The sequence below is a fragment of the Dryas octopetala genome, chromosome 8 (genome assembly GCF_963921425.1).
Source record: "Dryas octopetala chromosome 8, drDryOcto1.1, whole genome shotgun sequence".
Taxonomy (NCBI): Eukaryota; Viridiplantae; Streptophyta; class Magnoliopsida; order Rosales; family Rosaceae; genus Dryas; species Dryas octopetala.
Window position 1 is genome coordinate 1,745,016 of NC_141373.1, and position 19,144 is coordinate 1,764,159.

General features: G+C 38.2%; 3 protein-coding genes across 3 annotated transcripts; 1 reads left to right on the forward strand and 2 right to left on the reverse strand.

The window, feature by feature from the left end:
* Nucleotides 1-1,540: 1,540 nt before the first annotated feature.
* Nucleotides 1,541-5,482, forward strand: TRM5 (zinc finger CCCH domain protein). The gene is made up of 4 exons (XM_086255188.1): nucleotides 1,541-1,855; nucleotides 2,005-3,441; nucleotides 3,544-3,715; nucleotides 4,453-5,482. Exons 1-4 carry the CDS (start codon nucleotides 1,700-1,702, stop codon nucleotides 4,989-4,991), a joined length of 2,304 nt encoding a protein of 767 aa, XP_086111314.1. The 5' UTR covers nucleotides 1,541-1,699; the 3' UTR covers nucleotides 4,992-5,482.
* A 4,706-nt stretch (nucleotides 5,483-10,188) lies between these two features.
* D27 (beta-carotene isomerase D27-like protein) lies at nucleotides 10,189-13,080 on the reverse strand. The gene is made up of 7 exons (XM_086255209.1): nucleotides 12,804-13,080; nucleotides 12,558-12,697; nucleotides 11,859-11,951; nucleotides 11,592-11,653; nucleotides 11,206-11,312; nucleotides 10,458-10,550; nucleotides 10,189-10,301 (listed from the first exon to the last, which is right to left on the reverse strand). The coding sequence occupies exons 1-7, from the start codon at nucleotides 13,078-13,080 to the stop codon at nucleotides 10,258-10,260; spliced, it is 816 nt and encodes a 271-aa protein (XP_086111335.1). The 3' UTR covers nucleotides 10,189-10,257.
* Nucleotides 13,081-15,164: 2,084 nt separating this feature from the next.
* LOC147275818 (histone H2A variant 1) lies at nucleotides 15,165-17,029 on the reverse strand. The gene is made up of 3 exons (XM_086253198.1): nucleotides 16,887-17,029; nucleotides 16,298-16,423; nucleotides 15,165-15,788 (listed from the first exon to the last, which is right to left on the reverse strand). The coding sequence occupies exons 2-3, from the start codon at nucleotides 16,415-16,417 to the stop codon at nucleotides 15,492-15,494; spliced, it is 417 nt and encodes a 138-aa protein (XP_086109324.1). The 5' UTR covers nucleotides 16,418-16,423; nucleotides 16,887-17,029; the 3' UTR covers nucleotides 15,165-15,491.
* Nucleotides 17,030-19,144: the final 2,115 nt, after the last annotated feature.

Sequence of the window (19,144 nt, forward strand, 5' to 3'; positions counted from 1 at the left end):
GCCAATAACGAAAATTCCGGACTGTGCTGAAGGGTTTTAATTCTACTCTCTGCCCTTTTTCGTCTTTTCGATTTCGGTGGGACCCACTGTGATAAAAAACTCACACACTCTCACTCTCAGCCGGATCCTCTCCTCACCCTCAACTCTAACCCTCACTCACCCTCACTCTCATTATTCCGGCCCATTGTAGCAAAATTAGAGCTTCAGGGCACTCTCACTCTTACTCTCAAGCTCACCACTGTGGAAGGCCTTAGAGCATCAAAATCGAAAGTAATTAATAATAAATTAACAGATTATATGTAGTATGACATACCTTTCCATTTCCGGTTAATATCTCAACAACATTCATAAAATCATAACCTTTGAATTTGTAATATGTTTGAAATTGTAGCAAGCAAACGTACATTAACTCAAGTACAACAGAAAATTGGTATTCTATTGCAATTTGTTGGTTTTTTAGCTTTTGTTCAACAAGAGCATACATCATGCGAGTTAGCTTGGTAGATGAAAGGAATGCAAAAACAGAGAGGGTAGAGAAAAAAACGAATGCTATGTCTGATAAACATACTTTGATATTATATCAAATTTCAGTCATCTACTCATCTATCCATATATAAACAGCGAACTCATATGTGTAGCATAGCTCTTTCCCCATATATTATGTACAAGTGTACAACCCATGTGTCAAACACCTATGATTTGAGTCATCCACCATTTTTGAGCAAGAAAAGAATGTTCATTGTTGGGACTAAACTCATCATCATCATATCAATTCTCTTTTGTCAACATCATCTCAATCCTCAAGCGGTAAGCCATGTCCCTAAGCTAACCGCTTCACCCCTTCCCCTTGCCTCAACATGTCCACGTGGCAAATAGCCCCTCGATTTTCTCCAAAACGGTTCGCTATATGTGTGTCCTTACGTGTACTCTGCTCTGCTTCATCTGTAACTACGTATGGCCTTCCACATGTCCCTCACCCAAGAGAGTCCCGCAAAGCCCCAAGGCAATTCGTCCAGGAGCGAGAGAGTAACTTGGCACGACATCCCGTTTTGGGGAGAGAGAGAGAGGGGGGCTACTTACCAAACAGTGCTACGCCGTTGCCACTTGGCCGCCAGATTTTACTCTCCTGATTCGCATTTAATATCTTCTCAATTATATCTCATCCCCACAAGCCGGCTATAAAGTCATAATCAACGGCCGAGATCTTTCCGCCGTATTGGGTCAAACGGGTCGTCGTTCAAAGGGGGGTGCGCAATTCGAGCAAGTGGGAGGGGGTGCAGTTGCACGCATTGCCCACGGAGGCTCGAGTGCGGGTCCAGCACCAGGTCAGTGCTCTCTTCGTGCAGGCAGTCCGCCCTTCTCAAAAATTAGAATCCCAATTTTCTCCAAGGGTACAATTGCCAATTCGCTAAAACTGTTCAGGATTCGCTGGGCATTTTGATAAAAGCAGAGGGCGAATATTGAGATTTCGGGTCTTTCCAACTTATTATATGACACCCCTGGCCTTCCATTAACTCCGCCAACTCCTTTAAAAGAACCAGAAAAGCGGGAGACACAGTTAAAGGCGTAGTCAGTCAGAGAGAGAGAGTAATGGAGAAATGTAAGCTTAAGACTAGTGGTAAGTGAAGAACAGAAGAGTGAAAAGACAAGTTAAATATTATTTGTTTTGAAAGAGAGAAACATTTTCCGGGAAAATATCATGACGACAGGGATAGTGCAAGAGCAGCAGAACCACCTGGAGAAGCACATAGAGAAGCAGATGGGCTGCATGGCTGGCTTCCTTCAGATCTTCGATCGCCACCAGATTCTCACCGGAAAACGCCTCTACTCCCCCAAACGCCTCCCTTCCTCGGCGGTGAGTGTTACCGTTTTTTTTTTTTTCTCTCTGAAACCGTTTTAAATCTAGCGTTTGGCTCCTGGGAAAATCTGGAAAAAAATGATGGAGTTCCAACTTTTCCAATCCTCTCATACTTTGTGTTTGATTGGATTTATTGAAACTCTCAGGAGGTAGTCTCGTCACCAGAGCCGGAGAAGTCCGACGGGTCTCCTCCGGAGATATCCAAAGAATTGGAAAAACAACCGCAAACGCAAAACAAATCAACACCTTCTCCAGAAGGATTGAAGCAATCTCCTCCGTTGACGGAGCTCCGATCTCCGTCACCGGAAACTCGGACACCGTCATCCGAAACTCCTCATCCTAAGTCGCCTCTTCCTCTTCCGGTTTTCGAATTCAAAGAAGGCACGAGGTCGTCGTGGAAGTTCTCCAGAGAAGCTCCGAGACTCTCACTGGATAGCAGAGCCACCGTGGACGCAAAGGGAAGCTTATACCCCAGAGAGATCCGAACAAACGCTGCGATATTGTCGGCGAATCGATGCGTGAACGATGGTGCTGCAGGTGACAGTGACAAGCAACACCGATCGCCGAGCGTCATTGCGAGGCTAATGGGACTCGAGCCGTTGTCGCATTCAGATCCTGAACCCATCAAGCTCCGGAGATCTGCCTCCGAGTCCAGAGTCAACAGAGATCTGTATCAGCCTCGGTTCGTCGACAGCAATAGTTTTCAGCAAAGGCAAGTGCAGCAGACAAATTTACAGAGTCATAGTATATCGAGCAATGTGGTTAAAGAAGATCGGAGCTGCTCCTATGGTAGACAGGTAGATCCGAAATCGTACAATGCGAAAGCTCAGCACAAGGGAATGGTTCAGAGGAAGAGCTTTTTTGATTCGGCAGACTTCTTTCCTGAGCCGAAACACAGTATCTGTGTGTACGGTGAGATTGAGAAGAGGTTGAAAATGAGAGGAATCGACGAACCGTCTAGGGACTTGGAGACTTTGAAGCAAATCCTCGAAGCTCTGCAACTCAAGGGTCTCCTACACTCCAGGAAATCTTCTTGCAATCACCAAATTAACTCCAGGAATTTCGTCTACGACCGGAGTTTCGGTTCCAGCGAATCGCCAATTGTTCTGATGAAACCGTCCAGATCGCCGAGTTCGACTCACCGCGCGGCGAGATTCGGCAACGAGTCGCCGCCGCCGTCCTCGAGTTTCAGGTCGAGACCAGCCGGAGTTCGCCGGAGCGGCGAGACCTTGCCGGCGGTGAGCCCGAGGCGTGACCGGCCCGATGTACGGAGTCAAAACAGAGGGAGAAGTTCGCCGACTCGGAGCGAGAGCAGCGTGAAGAGTCCGAGTAGGAGAGGAGGACCGTTAGTGATTGAAACGCAGCGTCGAGGGAGTAATGATTCGGTGGAGCACAGGAGAGTCTCTCCGGTGCAGTCGCCCAAGGTCAGTTCAAGAAGGTTGGGATCAGATCAACCAACAACGAATCGATCACCGAGAAACAATAAGAAACCAACGGCTGAGGAGGTGTTTCCAAGAGCGGAGGATGAATCATCAACAATGTCAGAGAGCTCCATTAGCACCTCCTCACAAGCTGACACAGAGGTACATAATTACAGATTAATAATTTACTTAAAATATCAAAATTGGAAATTAATTTAATTTAAATCTTGGTTATTTAATTTAATTGTTCATCTGGTTTTGCAGAGATGGAAGGTGGAGGAGTACAAAGAAGGGAGGAGTCTATTGGAGAGGTGTGATAAGCTGCTTCACAGTATAGCCGAGTTGCAACCGAGTCCAGTCTCGGTGCTTGACTCGTCGTTTTACAAGGAGGAATCGTCGCCTTCCCCTGTGATGAAACGCAGCATTGATTTCAAAGGTAATGGGCCAACTCTCTCACACTGCCGCAGGCCCACAAAGGTCCACACTGCCTACCATTTTTGTTTGTTCAGCTAGTTTCAGCAGGAGCTCTGGACTGGACTGGTCTACTTCTCCTTCCAGTTTCAGAGAGATTTTGATTGCTAGATTTTGCGTTTTACTATGGTGACGTCTGCGTTTCAAACTAGGCCCTACTTTTAGCCTTCTAGGTTTACTAATACTGTAGTACTGCCCCTCTCTGGGCTCTCTGGCCTGTGCAGCAGTGAATATTTTCCAGTTGAAGTCATAATATCCAACAAATATAGGCCACATCAGTGGTCAACAAAACAGGACCCAAATTTGGAGTCCACCCATCTCAGCACTCACACGTGGGTGGTCTCGATTGGCTTAAACATGTTCAACGGGAAGATAGGTCATAGGTGGTAAGGTTGGTGTGGTTGTGATACACAGATTCACGGGTGGGATTCTAAATTTCTAATAATTCGTACCCTGTGATGGTGATGGTGATTGTGATCGTCTTGGAAAACGACGGCGTTTTTTAAGTCAAATGGAATTGATGAACCTGTAACTGTAATCGATGACATTGACCCACTTAGATAAAGTAATTGCCAAAATAGCTGAAGTCTTCACCACCAACCGAGTCCTTGTCCAATTAACTGAAGCTTAATGCTATTCTGAACTGTTGGACTGCCATGGAATTTATTGATTTTAATTTATATTTTGGTTTTGATGAAGCAGTTGAAATGGAGGAGATTTGGGGGCAGGCAATTTGGGCCACTGAGTCCGAATCGGATGACTGCGATTTCGTCTACGTTTCGGACATCCTCCGAGCCTGGAATTACTTACCGGAGGACTCCGATATCTTCCTATTACTCGAGAAGCAGCAGCATCTCAAGGGAAAAGACACTTCTAGAGTTTCAACCCTGGAAAGAAGGCTCATTTTCGACACCATCAACGAAATTCTAGACCGAAACCGGCAATTGCCGCCGTGGAAGGCTGTCTCGTGGCAGACTTCGCTGCCCGAAATCTGGTCCGAGTTTCGGAGGATCCGGGAGAGGGACGATTCGGAGGATTTGTTCGAGGTCATATGTGGGGTGCTGAAGAAGGACCTTGCTGGGGATGCAATCAACGGATGGGTGGACTGTTCCAACGAAATGTCCGATGCCGTTTTGGACATCGAACGGCTGATTTTCAAAGACTTGATCGGCGAAACAATCCGAGATCTCGCTGCCAATTTCACCAAAGTTTCGGCGCCTTGTAGGAAGTTAGTCTTTTGAAAACCGAGGGAAAAAAGATAGATAAAAAGTTTTCAATTTTTCGCGCGCTTTTCTTTTTTCTTTAATTAAAAAATATCTTCTATTAATTTTATATTTTTGGTTTTTATATTAGAAATTTTGGGGAAATGTTTGTCTACGTGCGCTATAAAAACAAGGCAAATCTAACGGTCGGCTGTCACAATCTGTAAAAAAATGGGTTTTTATTTCTATTATTATATTTGGGGTCTTGTTGGGAAATGTTGTCAAAAAAGTTCATGTGCATGTGCAAAAAGGGAGAAAAGTAAAAGTAGAGCCTGAAAAAGGAAAAAGGAACGATGTTTTCAGCGTTAAAGCAAAGATCGATTCATGTGTTTGTCTCCATGTGATGAGTAAACATTCCATGGCTGCTGTGCTGATCATCATATCAGCATGCCCATCTTAGCCCTGTTCTAGCCTAAAATTTTAGATATTGTATTTTAAAATATAGTATAGAAAGAAAGTTTTATCTTGTGGTCCGATTTTATATAACATTTTTCTCATTGGTATACACATTCAATTCCATTATGAGTCTTGAGTTCTTGACTTATATGTGGTGAGAAATAAGATGAGGAGGTTATAAATAATTAGCATTAGGGGTGAAAGTAGAGCGGGTTGGGTGAGTTGAGAGGTCTATTTGGGCTTAACCTAATATACGAACTACTATGTTCAAATAAATTCAACTTATTTTAGGTCATTCGAAATGATTAGATTGGGAGCGAAATAATAAGCTTAAATCACAACTTGTAAGTTGAACATGTGGCAAGTCTAAAATTTTTTCTTCGTACGTGGGACTCAGTGGGAGTAAGATGAGGAAGCTCTCATATATTTTTAAGGGAAAAAAACAATTTTAGTTCGTGTGTTTTACTTCAAAAACAAATTTGGTCCTTATAGTTTCAAAACTTTGCATTTGATTTTTGTGTTATATATTTTTTGCAATTTAAGGACATTTTATAATCAAGATAAATTTTTTTCTCAAATTAAAACTAATAAACTCGCGGGTTTTACTCTAAATTGACAAAAAATTATGTATGTAACATTCAATTTGATTTTTAAACAAAAATTAAAATTTTGAGTTTGAGTTTGTTAAAATTGTCCTCATATTACAAAAAAGATAAAACAAAGGGATTAAATGTGAAATTTTAAAATCATAAGGACCATATGTATTTTCAGGATAAAATATATGGATTAAAAATGTTTTTTTTTCCTATTTTTAAAGAAGAAAGAAGCTTTCAAATATTTTTCATTGCCAGCCACTACTTAAGCTGAAACATTTTATTAAACATCTTGTCCGATCATAAGAGGTAATTCTTCAACTTAGACTCAGCAGATGCTCTCCTGCAAAGTTCTAACCCACCTCTATAAATTCATATTTCAAGTTATGTTCAAATGGGTTTGGAACTTTGGATTGAAGCCATACAAAGTGCAAGCCTAACCTGCAATTTCTCTACAAAGAGTGTATACATTTGAAAGAATGGAAAAGGGGAGGACATTGTTAGTTGAGCGCGCTGGCTCCATCTCAAATTTACTTTTCTATGGTACACAAGGAAGAGAGTACTTTAAAATGAAAACATCGAATTAAATTGGCAACTGCATACTCTGATCATCTGATGAGTGATGCCAACAAGTCACATGCAACAACTAACAACTAACAATGCAGCTAAGACCCTATTAGCCTATGCTCCTATGATCGTATGATCGTATGAGTTAGCTATATATGTTATGTGTCTCCTCTCTTAAAAAAGCACACGCATACCTTTTTCAAGAGCTACTGAATTATAGTTCATAGAAATCCCAAATGGTCCTGAATTTTCTTTGGAATCACATGCTCTTTCTTCAGGACTTGAATATTATCACTGTTTTCCTCTTAATGATCAGGTACAGTAACATGCCTATACCCATTAAAAAGGATATGCTATATGACTATGTGGTCCATCAATCAATCATACAAGTCAAATAGTTTTTCAACTCTTTTTTTTTTTTTTTTTTAGCTTGACAACATTTGGACCCCCTCAAATTCAGATTTTAACCACTTGTTCACATACACATGGATACTTATCCATATGCATGAGGAATGGTACCTGTTGGGTTCATATATATGCATGGTTGTGTCTTTTATCATGCCATTAATTTGACAGATAATTATCTCATAATGCAGTGGACATAATGGAGCAAAGAAAATGTTCACATATGGTGGGGTTTGTAATAGAAAAGGGGTGCGATGCCTTAGCATTCTCAAAATTATTGTACGTGTGGGTTATATGTAATTTATATCTAAAGATGGATATTATGTTACATACTATAGATCGGTTGTCAAATGCAAATACAAACAATTAGTACAGAGTTGTGTTGATGTGTTAGCCACACCTAACAAGGCCCTCCTGTCCCTTCAATTCATTCCATTAATTTCTTGGTCCCTTCCTAAGTAGAAATGTTTTCAAGCAAAATAAGATAAAACAAAGGAGTTGCTCAGACAAGGGAGAGGAGAGGCTGGGGTCTTTGTCATGTCAAAAGGATACAAGCTTATCTATGAATGTGTAAGAGATGTATATGGGTGCACTGGCATAGGCACATGCCCATTCTGATGTAGATGGACTTTTCTAACATTTTTTTCATGGGTGTGGGTTGGCTACTTGGCTCAGCCTCATAGAGAGAGAGAGAGAGAGAGAGAGAGAGAGAGAGAGAGAGAGAGAGAGAGAGAGAGAGAGAGAGAGAGAGAGAGAGAGAGAGAGAGAGAGTCATAGTCATAGTCATAGTCATAGTCATCACTTGGTGACCACAATTGCCAACATTTTACTTAAAATTGTGTCCAACACTTGTCTATGTGGTGAAGGTTGTCATCATCAAACCCATCGTTGTCTCCTGCATTGGGTTGGTGTTTGCCAGATGAAAATTTTGACTAACCAATTCAACGTGCACTTCATTATTGGCTCTCTCTGCAGTGTACTGCCCCAATCAAACAAACTGAAAAAGGCTCTTGCATTCTTCGATGGGTACATCTACTTAGCTTCTTTGGTTAATGTATCCCATCTAGGCATCTACTAGTATTTGCCCCCAAAATTTATGTTTTTATATAGTCCCACACATGGCCATTCATAATTATACCCTAACAACTCACACATTTTCCTCTACCAATGATTTTCAAATCCATCAGTATAAAAATCTTTTTCAAATTATAAATAAAAACCCACATACATATTAGTTCTCTCATTTAACTTTGTTCACTCTAAAATAGTGTAGAAGTAAGACAATGTGAATTTTCTATTGATTATTTTAGTGTTGGTCTTGTATTTATGTTTAAAACTTACGTTGTTTTAAACTTTAATAAAATTATTATTAAATATAGACCCAATTTAAAAACTAAACCGTAAATCTAACGGTTAACTCCTAAAACTCGTTTTAAACAATCATATTTCGAAGTAAAAATAGTGATTAATGCAGCTGCCCAAAAGATTATGCCCCAAAAAGGAAAATCAGAAACAGACACAACACCACAGGATGTTGCTTAGCACATGGGTTGGACTTCATGATCCATAAGGCAGGGATCTGCTTTGCGTATTTTGATTTACTCATTCTGGGCCTTAAGCAGCCCATTAAAAATCTGGGTTTACGATTTGAAGAGGATTCAACATTGCAGGGAACTGTTGGGCCTGACCCATCATATACCAAGGTCCACTTTAAGTTTGGACCAATAAATTCGGCTATTTAAGCTCACAGAGTGCCACTTAATTCTAATAAATTCCACCTCATCAACCTTGGAGGAACATTGACCATTTGACCACCGCCTCCAACTTCCCACCTCAGATTGAAGAGATAACCGAGGCCAAGGTTAAGCTGCTAACTGCTAAGGCATCTAATTCTCCAACCAAGCTTTTACCATGCATGGCATGTTATTTCTTTTAAATTCTCAAATGAGTATTTGGTATTTTCTTGATTTTGAGCTTGTTATATACATGTGGAAGTAATTTGAACAGTGAGCAAGCCAGCCTATGTTCTGTACAGGTTATTGAGACCGTTTGATTTTCATCAACTTTGGATGGTAATGATTGAACATGACCCACATTGTTGTTTGAATTAAAACCCTTCAGTTGTTAGCTTTATTATATCACACAGCATGATGGGTTTACAGTGTTTTATGTGCAAATGGAGGGGTGGGAGAGAAAGTGAAAATGTTGCTTACAATGTGAACCCAAATAAGGGACAGGGGGGACATTTTATAATGACAACCTAATGATGTCATAAGGGTTTGTGGGAAGATAAGTACAGAATTTAGGGGTGTAGTGGCTATAGTAAAGTCCATAATAAAAGTCTTCAATGGAAAATTTCGGGGATGAGCTATGTACTCAGTCTCAGACAAAGTTTTTGTAGCTCTTAGGACCCAGAATAGAAGAGATTTAAGGACAGTATTAGAAATTTTGATGGGTCTTCAGTATTTCTTGCATGTACAAACTCCAAAAGTTATGTTTGTAATTGTAGATTGGTTTGTTTACTTTGAAAGCAAATAAAATGCCTATTTGAATGATGCTGTGTGATTGAGATACAAACTTGGTCTGAGTATTTCTGTTTTCTTCCCTTTGTTTTTGTTTTTCCTAGACCATGAATATGTCTCGTTTTCGTTTAATATACACATCTGAACACAAGAAAAGCTTCAAAGCATATTATTGTGAAGGAAATCCACTTTGATCAGTCAAACTTTGTAGAAAACAAGTGGTGGGAGACAGTGCTGGGACACTTTGCTTACCTTATACCCTACACTAATCTCAAGTCAAATGGCTTTTTGGCTTTTCCATTAGAGTAATTAGGAAGGTGATGACACATCATCAGATATTGTAATGAAATCTCTAGAGACTAGAGAATCAATCTCTTAATTTCAAGAAAATTACAAAAACATGTTCTAATTTGAGTTGACACCATTCCTGCAGTTTTTTCCCCCTGTTTATTTATGCCATGACCATATATCATACATATTTTGGATTAATGATAAGTTTATAATATTGACAAGACAGTTTCCCAAGTCTATCATGAATCTTATTTTGATATGAAATCTCATGCAAGCTCCTACATCAAATCTCAACTAGAATGAACTAATTCCTTGAGTTGACACCATAATCTCTCAGTTGCTTGTTGGAGCTGCAAGTTTTATCTATAACCCAAATTTGCATCACCAAAAAGCATTGTTTTGATACATGTGTCAAACTTGAGAATTGTTTCTGTCATTATTTACATGCTTGTATTCATCCATCCCATGTTGTTAACTGGAGCATTTGTTAATATTGTGCCTTTGGTTTACTTTGCCTGCATAAAAAAATATGTACTGTGTATGAGATACAATCTATGTATAGATTTTTGTCTGATACAAACAAATCTTCATATTTTTCAACAAACTGCTATGATTGACATGATGCTGCATATAATAGTAACATAGTAAAACGATGTGTTTTGAAGTATTACATAGTTTGTAGCATGGTTGCTTGAGTGCTGGATCATTGAGTAGCTCTGGAGGCTCCTGACCAAATATCATCTCGCAACTCATGTCATCAAAATCTGCAACATTGAATGATACTATACAATTACATAAAGCTCAATTTGCTGGATGACAAGTGGTGTATATGAATAACGTTGGTGTTGGGTGCTTTGCTTTCATCGAGTGTTATTTGGCTGCTTGTGTGACATTATATGTGGTGTCAAGATGATTGGTCTCATGGGGAAAAAAAGAAGAGTTTAGTATGTATTAGCTTCACACCAATCATGAAATTTTGTATATTTTGTTTATGGCTAGGAATTCAGGTATCAACCTCATGTTAGAAGTTACATGTTTTCTGTGGTACTAATCTATATGCTGCTGGGGTCCTCACCTGAATCAACTTGCAAATTTGCGCCCTTTGTGGTTTATTCATGGGACCCTCCATTGATATGATGATCATGGCCCTCCACATCCAAAGTGCAGGTACTATTACTTTTTCAAGTATGCCTCTTTCCATTTTTGTTGATCTTTTAATTAATTTTTTGTACAGTAAATTTTCCTTAAGAGGATATTTCACATATGTTTTGTTTCCCTGTTTAATTTTGGCCAACAGTGCACATACTGTTTTGTATTAAAAGATCCTCAAATACTTGGAATCCTCAGCTATTGTGATGAGGCATCCTATCACCATTGGAAATGAATTGGGTGCTTGAAAGTTGAAATATGGATACTTACTTGGGACCATGTTGACTGGCACTCCAAGGGAGTCCTTGATGAAGCTTTGAGATGGCATCTTACACATATTAATGCACATCCCAACACAATTGGATTCCTCTAAGAACCTGCAAATGTGTTACACAAAGTAAATGGATTGCTAAACTTAGATGATGCTGAGGTGATTGAAACGTCAAAGATGATTTGTTTATTGATGATAATTATGATGACAATTAGATAATTATGATGGTAATACAGAAGAAATAAGTCCAGGACTAGAGCACACAATGCCACAGTCATTGATTCAGATTATTTTCAGGCAATGAAGGTGTCTTAGGTTGGTGAGGTGGGGACCCATTTTGATGTTAAAATGACAAGTGAAAACTGAAGGGTGAAGCTAAACTTACCTGCATTTCTTTACGTAGACTACATTTTTCTCTGTTCTTCCATTGAACTCAGATTTCCTTACCTTCAAGATTAGATCACTCTAGTTAGATTTCCATTGGACAATGAGATTATATATAACCGGCACATACAAAAATTCCTTAGTTGAACTAATGATATGCTGCAACTGACCATTATAGCAGAATAGTATGTCTTCCAGTCATTGAATCTAAAAGAAAATGAATAGTAAAAATAATATCATATAAAAGTTGAGCGATTTAAATCCTTACCTCACAGGGTCCAACCAACCAGGCAAAGAAAATGGTGGTAAAGACAGCGAAGAATTCCCTTGCAAATTTAGATTCTGGTAGTATTGCCTCAATCTGTCCATGGTCATCATGACATTAACAATAAGACAATTAGTATATTACAGCATGGTTATAGTATAATAAATTTTTATAGCATAGCATTGTTACAATTATAATATTAAATAAACAAGATGGATACCAGAGAAATTATTCTGTATAACCGATATATTGACACGTGGTATAACCACGTCTATGTGTTATAATATGAGTGGATGTTATTAATATTATACCCTATTAATATAAACGCATCGTCCAATAATACCCTTACACGTTGGATTGGTTATAATCGGTTATACCCTATAATTTTTCTGGATGGCATGGACTGTTAGACAGATTCTTATAACTGTTTCTGAATGTACATGATGTTGTTACTTGTTAGCGGCTGGCAATGATTATGTCATTCATCACAATGTCCCTCACCAGCTACTTGGTATAATCTTTTCACTGTTCCCATGTCATTTTAATTTATAATCAATGAGTGGCAGATTGCAATGGCTTTTATTTTCTACTTTTTAATGCAAAAGAATATGTGAAAGCAGTAGAAATCAGATAGTTTTCAAAAGGAATAAGGAAGCAAGCAGAAGAAGACTAAGAACAATCAGAATAATGGTATGAACTTGCCAGGGAAAGTATTGGCCTTGGGAAGGCACTATCAAGAGCTTGAATGACCACTTCACTCTGTTTTTCCGGATTGAATTTTCGGGAAGCAGCTGTAGCTGCCTCTACCAAGCTTTCAAAGCCACTCTTCTTGTTCCTCAACCCTGCAAAAAAAAAGAAAATTGTCTCAAATAATGTCATTTGTGATATTCTCTTTGTTATTGTGTCCCGTGAATTGAAGATTGTTGATGATTGAATAAAAAGTGGAACCTGATGCAGCTTGCACATTTTGAGACAGATGATTAATGGCGATTCGATCAAACCAGTTATCATTATAGACCCTTGTCTTTCCTTCTGCATCTGCTGGTCTGATACTGCTTGTATCTGTTGCTATGTTTAAGCTATCTGCTGGCCTTGTAAGCACTGCAACAATGGAAGAGTACCTTGGCTTATTATGTACATGTTGTTGTGTATGTTGTGTATGCCTCTGGTGAGCCAGAGTCGTTGTAACAAAGCTCCTGCTTTGTAAAAAATGTGATGCTTCCATGTATGGCAAAAGAGAGATAAAAGAGAGAGAGAGAGAGAGGGAGAGGAAGAGACTTTGAGAATGGGATTGGGATTGGTATGACATAAGTTATATTTGTGCAGATAGAGGAGATGTAATGAGAACAAAGAGTGCATTGTGAGCATTTTAAAGAAATGCCATGTCACAGATCCTGTAGTTTTGGAGTTTTGCTAACATAGAGTTAACTGTTCAGGTTGGTTTCGAAGATGCCTTTTGGCTATGCATTTGTTTGTATTGGTCTTTTGGAATTTTTGGGACAGAGAAAAAAAAAAAAAAACATGAATTGTCGGCAGTGGCTAGTGGGTAACATCGTCGACGGAGTAGTCTATGTATGTGCCTTGTGCAATTTAACTTGTAAAAAAAATCTGTATTTCTTATAAATATAGAGGCCCAAAGTCCAGCCTTTGTATCATATGAAAAATATGAAACATGCATGCTTGAGAACATAGTTAACAACTATATATGTATATATATTAATTAGAAATTGAAATGTAGAGTCTACAACGTACTGCTTGTACAAAGCAAAAGAATAAAACCATGCACAGAATACACATGGGCTAGTAGATCATACGATTACAAAGTCCAGCCTTTGTATCACATGAAAAATATGAAACATGCTTGAGAACATAAATACATAATTAACAACTATATATGTATATATATTAGAAATTGAAATTTAGAATCTACAGCGTACTGCTTGTACCAAGCAAAAGAATAAAACCATGCACAGAATACACATGGGCTAGTAGAACAGACGATAGAAAATAATAATTCTCTTTTTATACTAAAACAAACTAGACTCTATTGAATTGGACTGTATTATACTGTGGGAAGTTCTTAAGACTTTTAGCATCGTTCAAGTATCATATAAAATGGCCAAAAAAAAAAGTATCATATAATATTTTAAACTGGGTCTTCATACAGTACAATTTTGTCCAACATAATGCAATGAAATATAGTTTAGTACTATATGGTCCAATTCGATGCACCAAAAGAGCCTAAGTAAAATCCTGATTGTGACCAAACCTTAACCCTAACCTTCGAAGGTTCAGAAAAGCATCTACGTTATATTTAATCAATAATCATGTTGTTTCCTCTCTTTTTCAACCTATTCGGGCCATTTGAATGCGCTTTCATTTCATTATTTTGGCGCTACTGAAATTTTTTAATTTCTTATCAGGTTCTCAAGACTCTAATCTCATAGTAACCAAACTACTCTTTGAATGGTTCTTCGATTTTTTTGAAGCAGTAATCTCTAATTGTATTTAGGCTTATTTGCGACAATATCTCTTGAAAATACATTTTATTCTCAATTTGCCTTGCCTCCTTTAAAATTTAATTTTATTACTTTGTTCCCTAAATTTTACAAATCTCATGTTTCGTCAAGTCCGTCAATGGTTTGGTTAAAAAATTCAACGTGTTGTTTACGTGAATGAGTGACAGGTCAGCTTTTTTAACGGAGTCATTAACAGACTTGAAGGAATATGACTTATTAAAAGGGTTTGTAAAGTTCAGAAAACAAAGTTAAAAGATTAAACTTTAAGGGAGCAAAGTGAAAATAACAATATTTTCAAGGAGCATTTTCGTAAATAAGCATTGTATTTATTGGGTTGCAAACAAGATAAAGTTGGGCCATGAAGGGCCCAATACACGCCTCAAATTCTAACGTCCACACATTGATCACATGACCAAATAAAACGATATTGAATTGGACGGTCATCTCCCAAATCTAGATTCCAGATGGCCAAAATTCAAATCGGAAGAGAATCCAAAACATAAACAAAGATTTGGGAAACAATATTTGATTGCTATATTGTTATTTTTACCCTAAAAAAAGATATGATTGTCAGTTGTCACTCAATAATCTCAAGGTCATCAATCCATGAATGAATGCAGATTGTTTTAGATTAAGGCCATTTCATAATCACCTTTTTAGTTAGCTAAACATTTACTCTTTATAATCTAATTAAGCTCAAATACCAAACACAAATGCAATATAGGTTGCCCTTACTTGCTTGTTTATGTGTGCCAATTTCAATCATACTAGAGGGCAAAAGATTTATCAAAGAACTACAAATTATCCTTCGGCCATGAATTTATGCACTTCCTTTCTTAACAATCATCATCACCGGTCCATCATAACCAAATCACAGATTAAAAGATACAGAATATAAACTAAGAAAGCTAGAATACCTGGTTAAAACTATCCAACAAAAGACCACATAATCTGAACATAGATAGTAAGTAGTAGTTCAAAAGGGCAAACACCAGACTGCCCATATGTACTAAAAACCCAGCTAACCCTAAACAACCACTAAAACACTAAAATAAAACAGTCAAATCCATATTAAACAGCCCCATTTGAATCATCACAATCATCATCATCAGCTCAACTAATCCTTGGAGGTCTTGTTGATGAGGGACTTGTGGATGTGAGGGATGACTCCACCTCCAGCAATGGTACCTTTAATCAGAGTGTCAAGCTCCTCATCTCCCCTGATTGCCAGTTGCAGATGCCTAGGTGTGATTCTCTTCACTTTGAGATCTTTACTTGCATTCCCAGCAAGCTCGAGAACCTCCGCAGTCAGGTACTCAAGGATTGAGGCCAAGTACACAGCAGCCGTAGCCCCTACACGGCCATGGGCAGCAATCCTAGATTTCAGCTGCCGGTGAATCCGACCCACTGGAAACTAAACACCCAAATGCAAAAAACAACATGGTCACAAATTAGACTAACCCAAATACAATTTCTGAGCAACAAAATGAGGAAAAACAAGTAATTTGGTCCACAACATTTACATTTCAGAAATTAGAGAACCCAGATGCAAACAACAACTAATCCAAATACAAGTTATGAGCAATAACATCACCAAAAACAAGTAATTTGATCCACAACATTTACATTTCAGAAATTAAAGAACCCAGATGCAAAAACAACATGGGCACAAATTAAGCAAAACCAACTACAAATTATGAGCAACAACATCACCAGAAACAAGTAATTTCGTCCGCAACATTTACATTTCAGAAATTAGAGAACCCAGATGCAAAAACAACAATATGGGTACAAATTAAGCAAACCCAAATACAAGTTCTGAGCAATAACATTAGCAGAAAAAGTAATTTGGTCCACAACATTTATATTTCAGAAATTCAAGGAAATTCGTTGATTAATAGATTGAAAAACTAGAGGGGGTACCTGGATACCAGCACGAGATGACCGGGAAACTGGCCTCTTCTTATCCTTGTCCTTGTCTTTGTCCTTGTTAGCTGCTGTGGTTTTCGCAGCCAAAAGCCCCTTCCCGCCTTTCCCCGCCATCTGTGCCTGTAAAAATCGTTCCCAAATTTCGTTTAAAAAAAAACCCAACTGGTAACATAAACGAGATCGGGAGTGAGTTAAAATAAAATTCTAATTAAAATATGGGGGTAAATTGGGAAAAAAATGATTTAAAAAAGTCAAATTCAGTGGGTGAAGTAAAAAAAATCGAGGAAAGCCAGATCTGTTAGAGTTTTGCATAGATCACATATGGGAAAATTCAGCAAATTTAAGTTAAAAATTGGACTCGTAAATTGTATGCGGTGTAGATCTGGGTTCAAGCTTTCCGCACCGACATCGAAATCAAAAATTAAAGAACCATTACAAAGAAGAACCAAAGAAAGTGAACAACTAACCCTAATCTGCAAAAAAAAAAATAATAATAATAATAAAATCGAAAATCCTAGACGAGAAAGAGAAATTAGAAAAAAATAAATAAAAAACAAGGAGAGAGAGAGAGAGAGAGAGAGACCTGTGAAGTTGAAGAAGAGGTGAAGGGGGTTGTTGGGAAGTCGAAGAGGGATTGAAGCGAGAACTGTAGAGTTAAAATGAAAAATAAAGAGGGAAAGAGGAATTGGGTTTGGGTTTTGTAGTCCGGATCTTATGGTGGGTCCTCTCCTCGTTTTATTTGAATGCGGGTCAGATCCTTAGGCGGTGCTTTTGAGTGGGAAAAACCCAATTTTCCAATTTCGATTTCAAATTTTTCCCACCTGCTCGAACTTGACTAATTCACTCAACTACACCAATTGGGCTGCTCCATTTCTCAACTGAATACAGACCAATCAGTTGCGTGATCCAGATTATGCAGAGCTGCACCATTTAGAGTTGGGCTGCTCCTGGCTCTCCTTTTTTGGGTCTAGGCCTTTTCCTTTGTTTGGGTGCTTCCTTCTTTCCTTGGGCTTTTGATTTTGTGTAACCAGAATAAAAAATTGCAAAGAACTTGAAGGGCCCAAGGCATTCCTTTTTTATATGGGTTCTCTTTCCCACTTTCCTAGCTTTATTGAACACTTACATATTACATTTGGGCACTACTTGAGTACCATTTTGTACTCATCACCAATCACATGAGTTCATAATGAGATCCATTATGAGAGAGAAAATGATGAACCTGATCATGGGCTCATATAATTGGTGATGAATACAAGATTGATACTCAAAGTTGAGTATTACCCAAGCATTTTCCATTACATTTATCCTATAAAGTAAAAGAAACAAATTAACTCGAATATGGGACTTTATCTATATCTATAATGAGTGAAAGAGGGAATGTAGGGTCCTAACTTTGTTGCAATCAATCGGTACTTGAAATTCCTTAAGCCTGAAGCACTCTTATTGTACCACCTGGCCCTAAAATGAAAGAAAAAAAGCAGGAAGCTATGGATTATTTTTGGAAAAATATGATAACAAAGTTAAAGCAAAAGAATGAGTGGTGATTGAGTTTTGATCTAAGAGACTTATTGAGCCCAAAAGACAAGGTAGACAAAGGAAAGTCTTTAATGGGGCTTTGCCTATCAGCCCATGAAAAAAATCCATAATGAAGCTTTAATGCAATTTACAAGTCAAAAAAGTGAAATGCATTTGCTTTTATATATACTTTTATGGGGACTAGGATCCTCTACCTATTTTCTTATCATGTTTTTAATTTTGACCATCAACCCTCCCACCTCTTCCACTTTCTTTCTCTCTCTACTCTCTCTTTTATGGCCAAGATTACAGTATAGTAGGCAAATGAGTAGGGGATCCTGTGAATTGCAAGAAACTCAGAGCTTGACCTAGTTCATGGTAGAACTTGTATTTGGAAAATTAGTTTTTAAATGAATCATGTCCACAAGAATAAATATATAGCACATCATTTGAGTTGAGATTCTTAACACTATTCTTTACGAACAATGCTTTCTACACATTAAAAACCCTAGCCGCCATCCCAAAAGAAAAAACTCTCTCCTCTCCTTAACCTCTCCATGGGGGAGGGGCGGCCTTTGTGTTCTCACAGACTGCTCCTCCCCTCGCCCCTCTCTCTTTTATTTTTCTTTTCCTTTTTCTGTGTTTTTATTTTTGTCCTTTGGGATACTCTCATCCCAATAAGTGAGAGTGTTTTCATCTCTCCTTGTGAGAGTTTTTCCACCTCTCTTCGTGAGAGTTTTTCAGATTTTGTTTGTTTTGGTTTGTTTTGTGTTTTGATGCTTTCAGGTTTTCTCTGGCGCTCATCACAAGGTGTTAGGGAGTCACTATTTTCGCCGGTACCGGTCATATTTCCACCGGTTACTATTGCCACATCCGCCACTTTGCGCTATTGTCAGCCTCGACTTAGAGATGTTGGTAGGATCGTGAACCCAAACGCGACTAGTTCGCTAATTCCTACGGTGCCTCTCTGGCTCCGTTTGATGGCTACAGTATCTGCTCGATGCCGATGTTATGAGATCTTCGAATTTCTGTGGGCTTTTCTGCTCCACTTTTGTGGGTTTTTGTTTTCTTGTAAGCCTTTAGGCTCATATTTTGTATTCTCTCTGCCTTTTTGGCTGTTTTAATACAATGATTTGCTTTATTCTCAAAAAAAAAAATAAATAAATATATAGCATTGCCTTGTCCTTCCTTTTCTCTTATTTGGAATTTTTGTATGGTGATTGTTATATAATATTCATAAATAAATATTATTTTCCTATACAATCTAGCAACAAAATATGTTTAAATTGTCAAATTTTGAATATGGGTCATTGATTATACTGACTT

What these genes read in the sequence shown, in the direction of transcription:
- TRM5 (XM_086255188.1), top strand. Translation starts at nt 1,700, where the DNA reads ATGACGACAGGGATAGTGCAAGAGCAGCAGAACCACCTGGAGAAGCAC. An exon ending in AACGCCTCCCTTCCTCGGCG is followed by an intron (nt 1,856 to 2,004) that starts GTGAGTGTTACC and finishes TGAAACTCTCAG; the next exon opens with GAGGTAGTCTCGTCACCAGA. An exon ending in ACGCAGCATTGATTTCAAAG is followed by an intron (nt 3,716 to 4,452) that starts GTAATGGGCCAA and finishes TTGATGAAGCAG; the next exon opens with TTGAAATGGAGGAGATTTGG.
- D27 (XM_086255209.1), bottom strand. Translation starts at nt 13,080, where the DNA reads ATGGAAGCATCACATTTTTTACAAAGCAGGAGCTTTGTTACAACGACT. An exon ending in GTCTACGTAAAGAAATGCAG is followed by an intron (nt 11,313 to 11,591) that starts GTAAGTTTAGCT and finishes ACACATTTGCAG; the next exon opens with GTTCTTAGAGGAATCCAATT. An exon ending in GCAACCATGCTACAAACTAT is followed by an intron (nt 10,302 to 10,457) that starts GTAATACTTCAA and finishes TTTTTTATGCAG; the next exon opens with GCAAAGTAAACCAAAGGCAC.
- LOC147275818 (XM_086253198.1), bottom strand. Translation starts at nt 16,417, where the DNA reads ATGGCGGGGAAAGGCGGGAAGGGGCTTTTGGCTGCGAAAACCACAGCA. An exon ending in CATCTCGTGCTGGTATCCAG is followed by an intron (nt 15,789 to 16,297) that starts GTACCCCCTCTA and finishes TTGGGTGTTTAG; the next exon opens with TTTCCAGTGGGTCGGATTCA.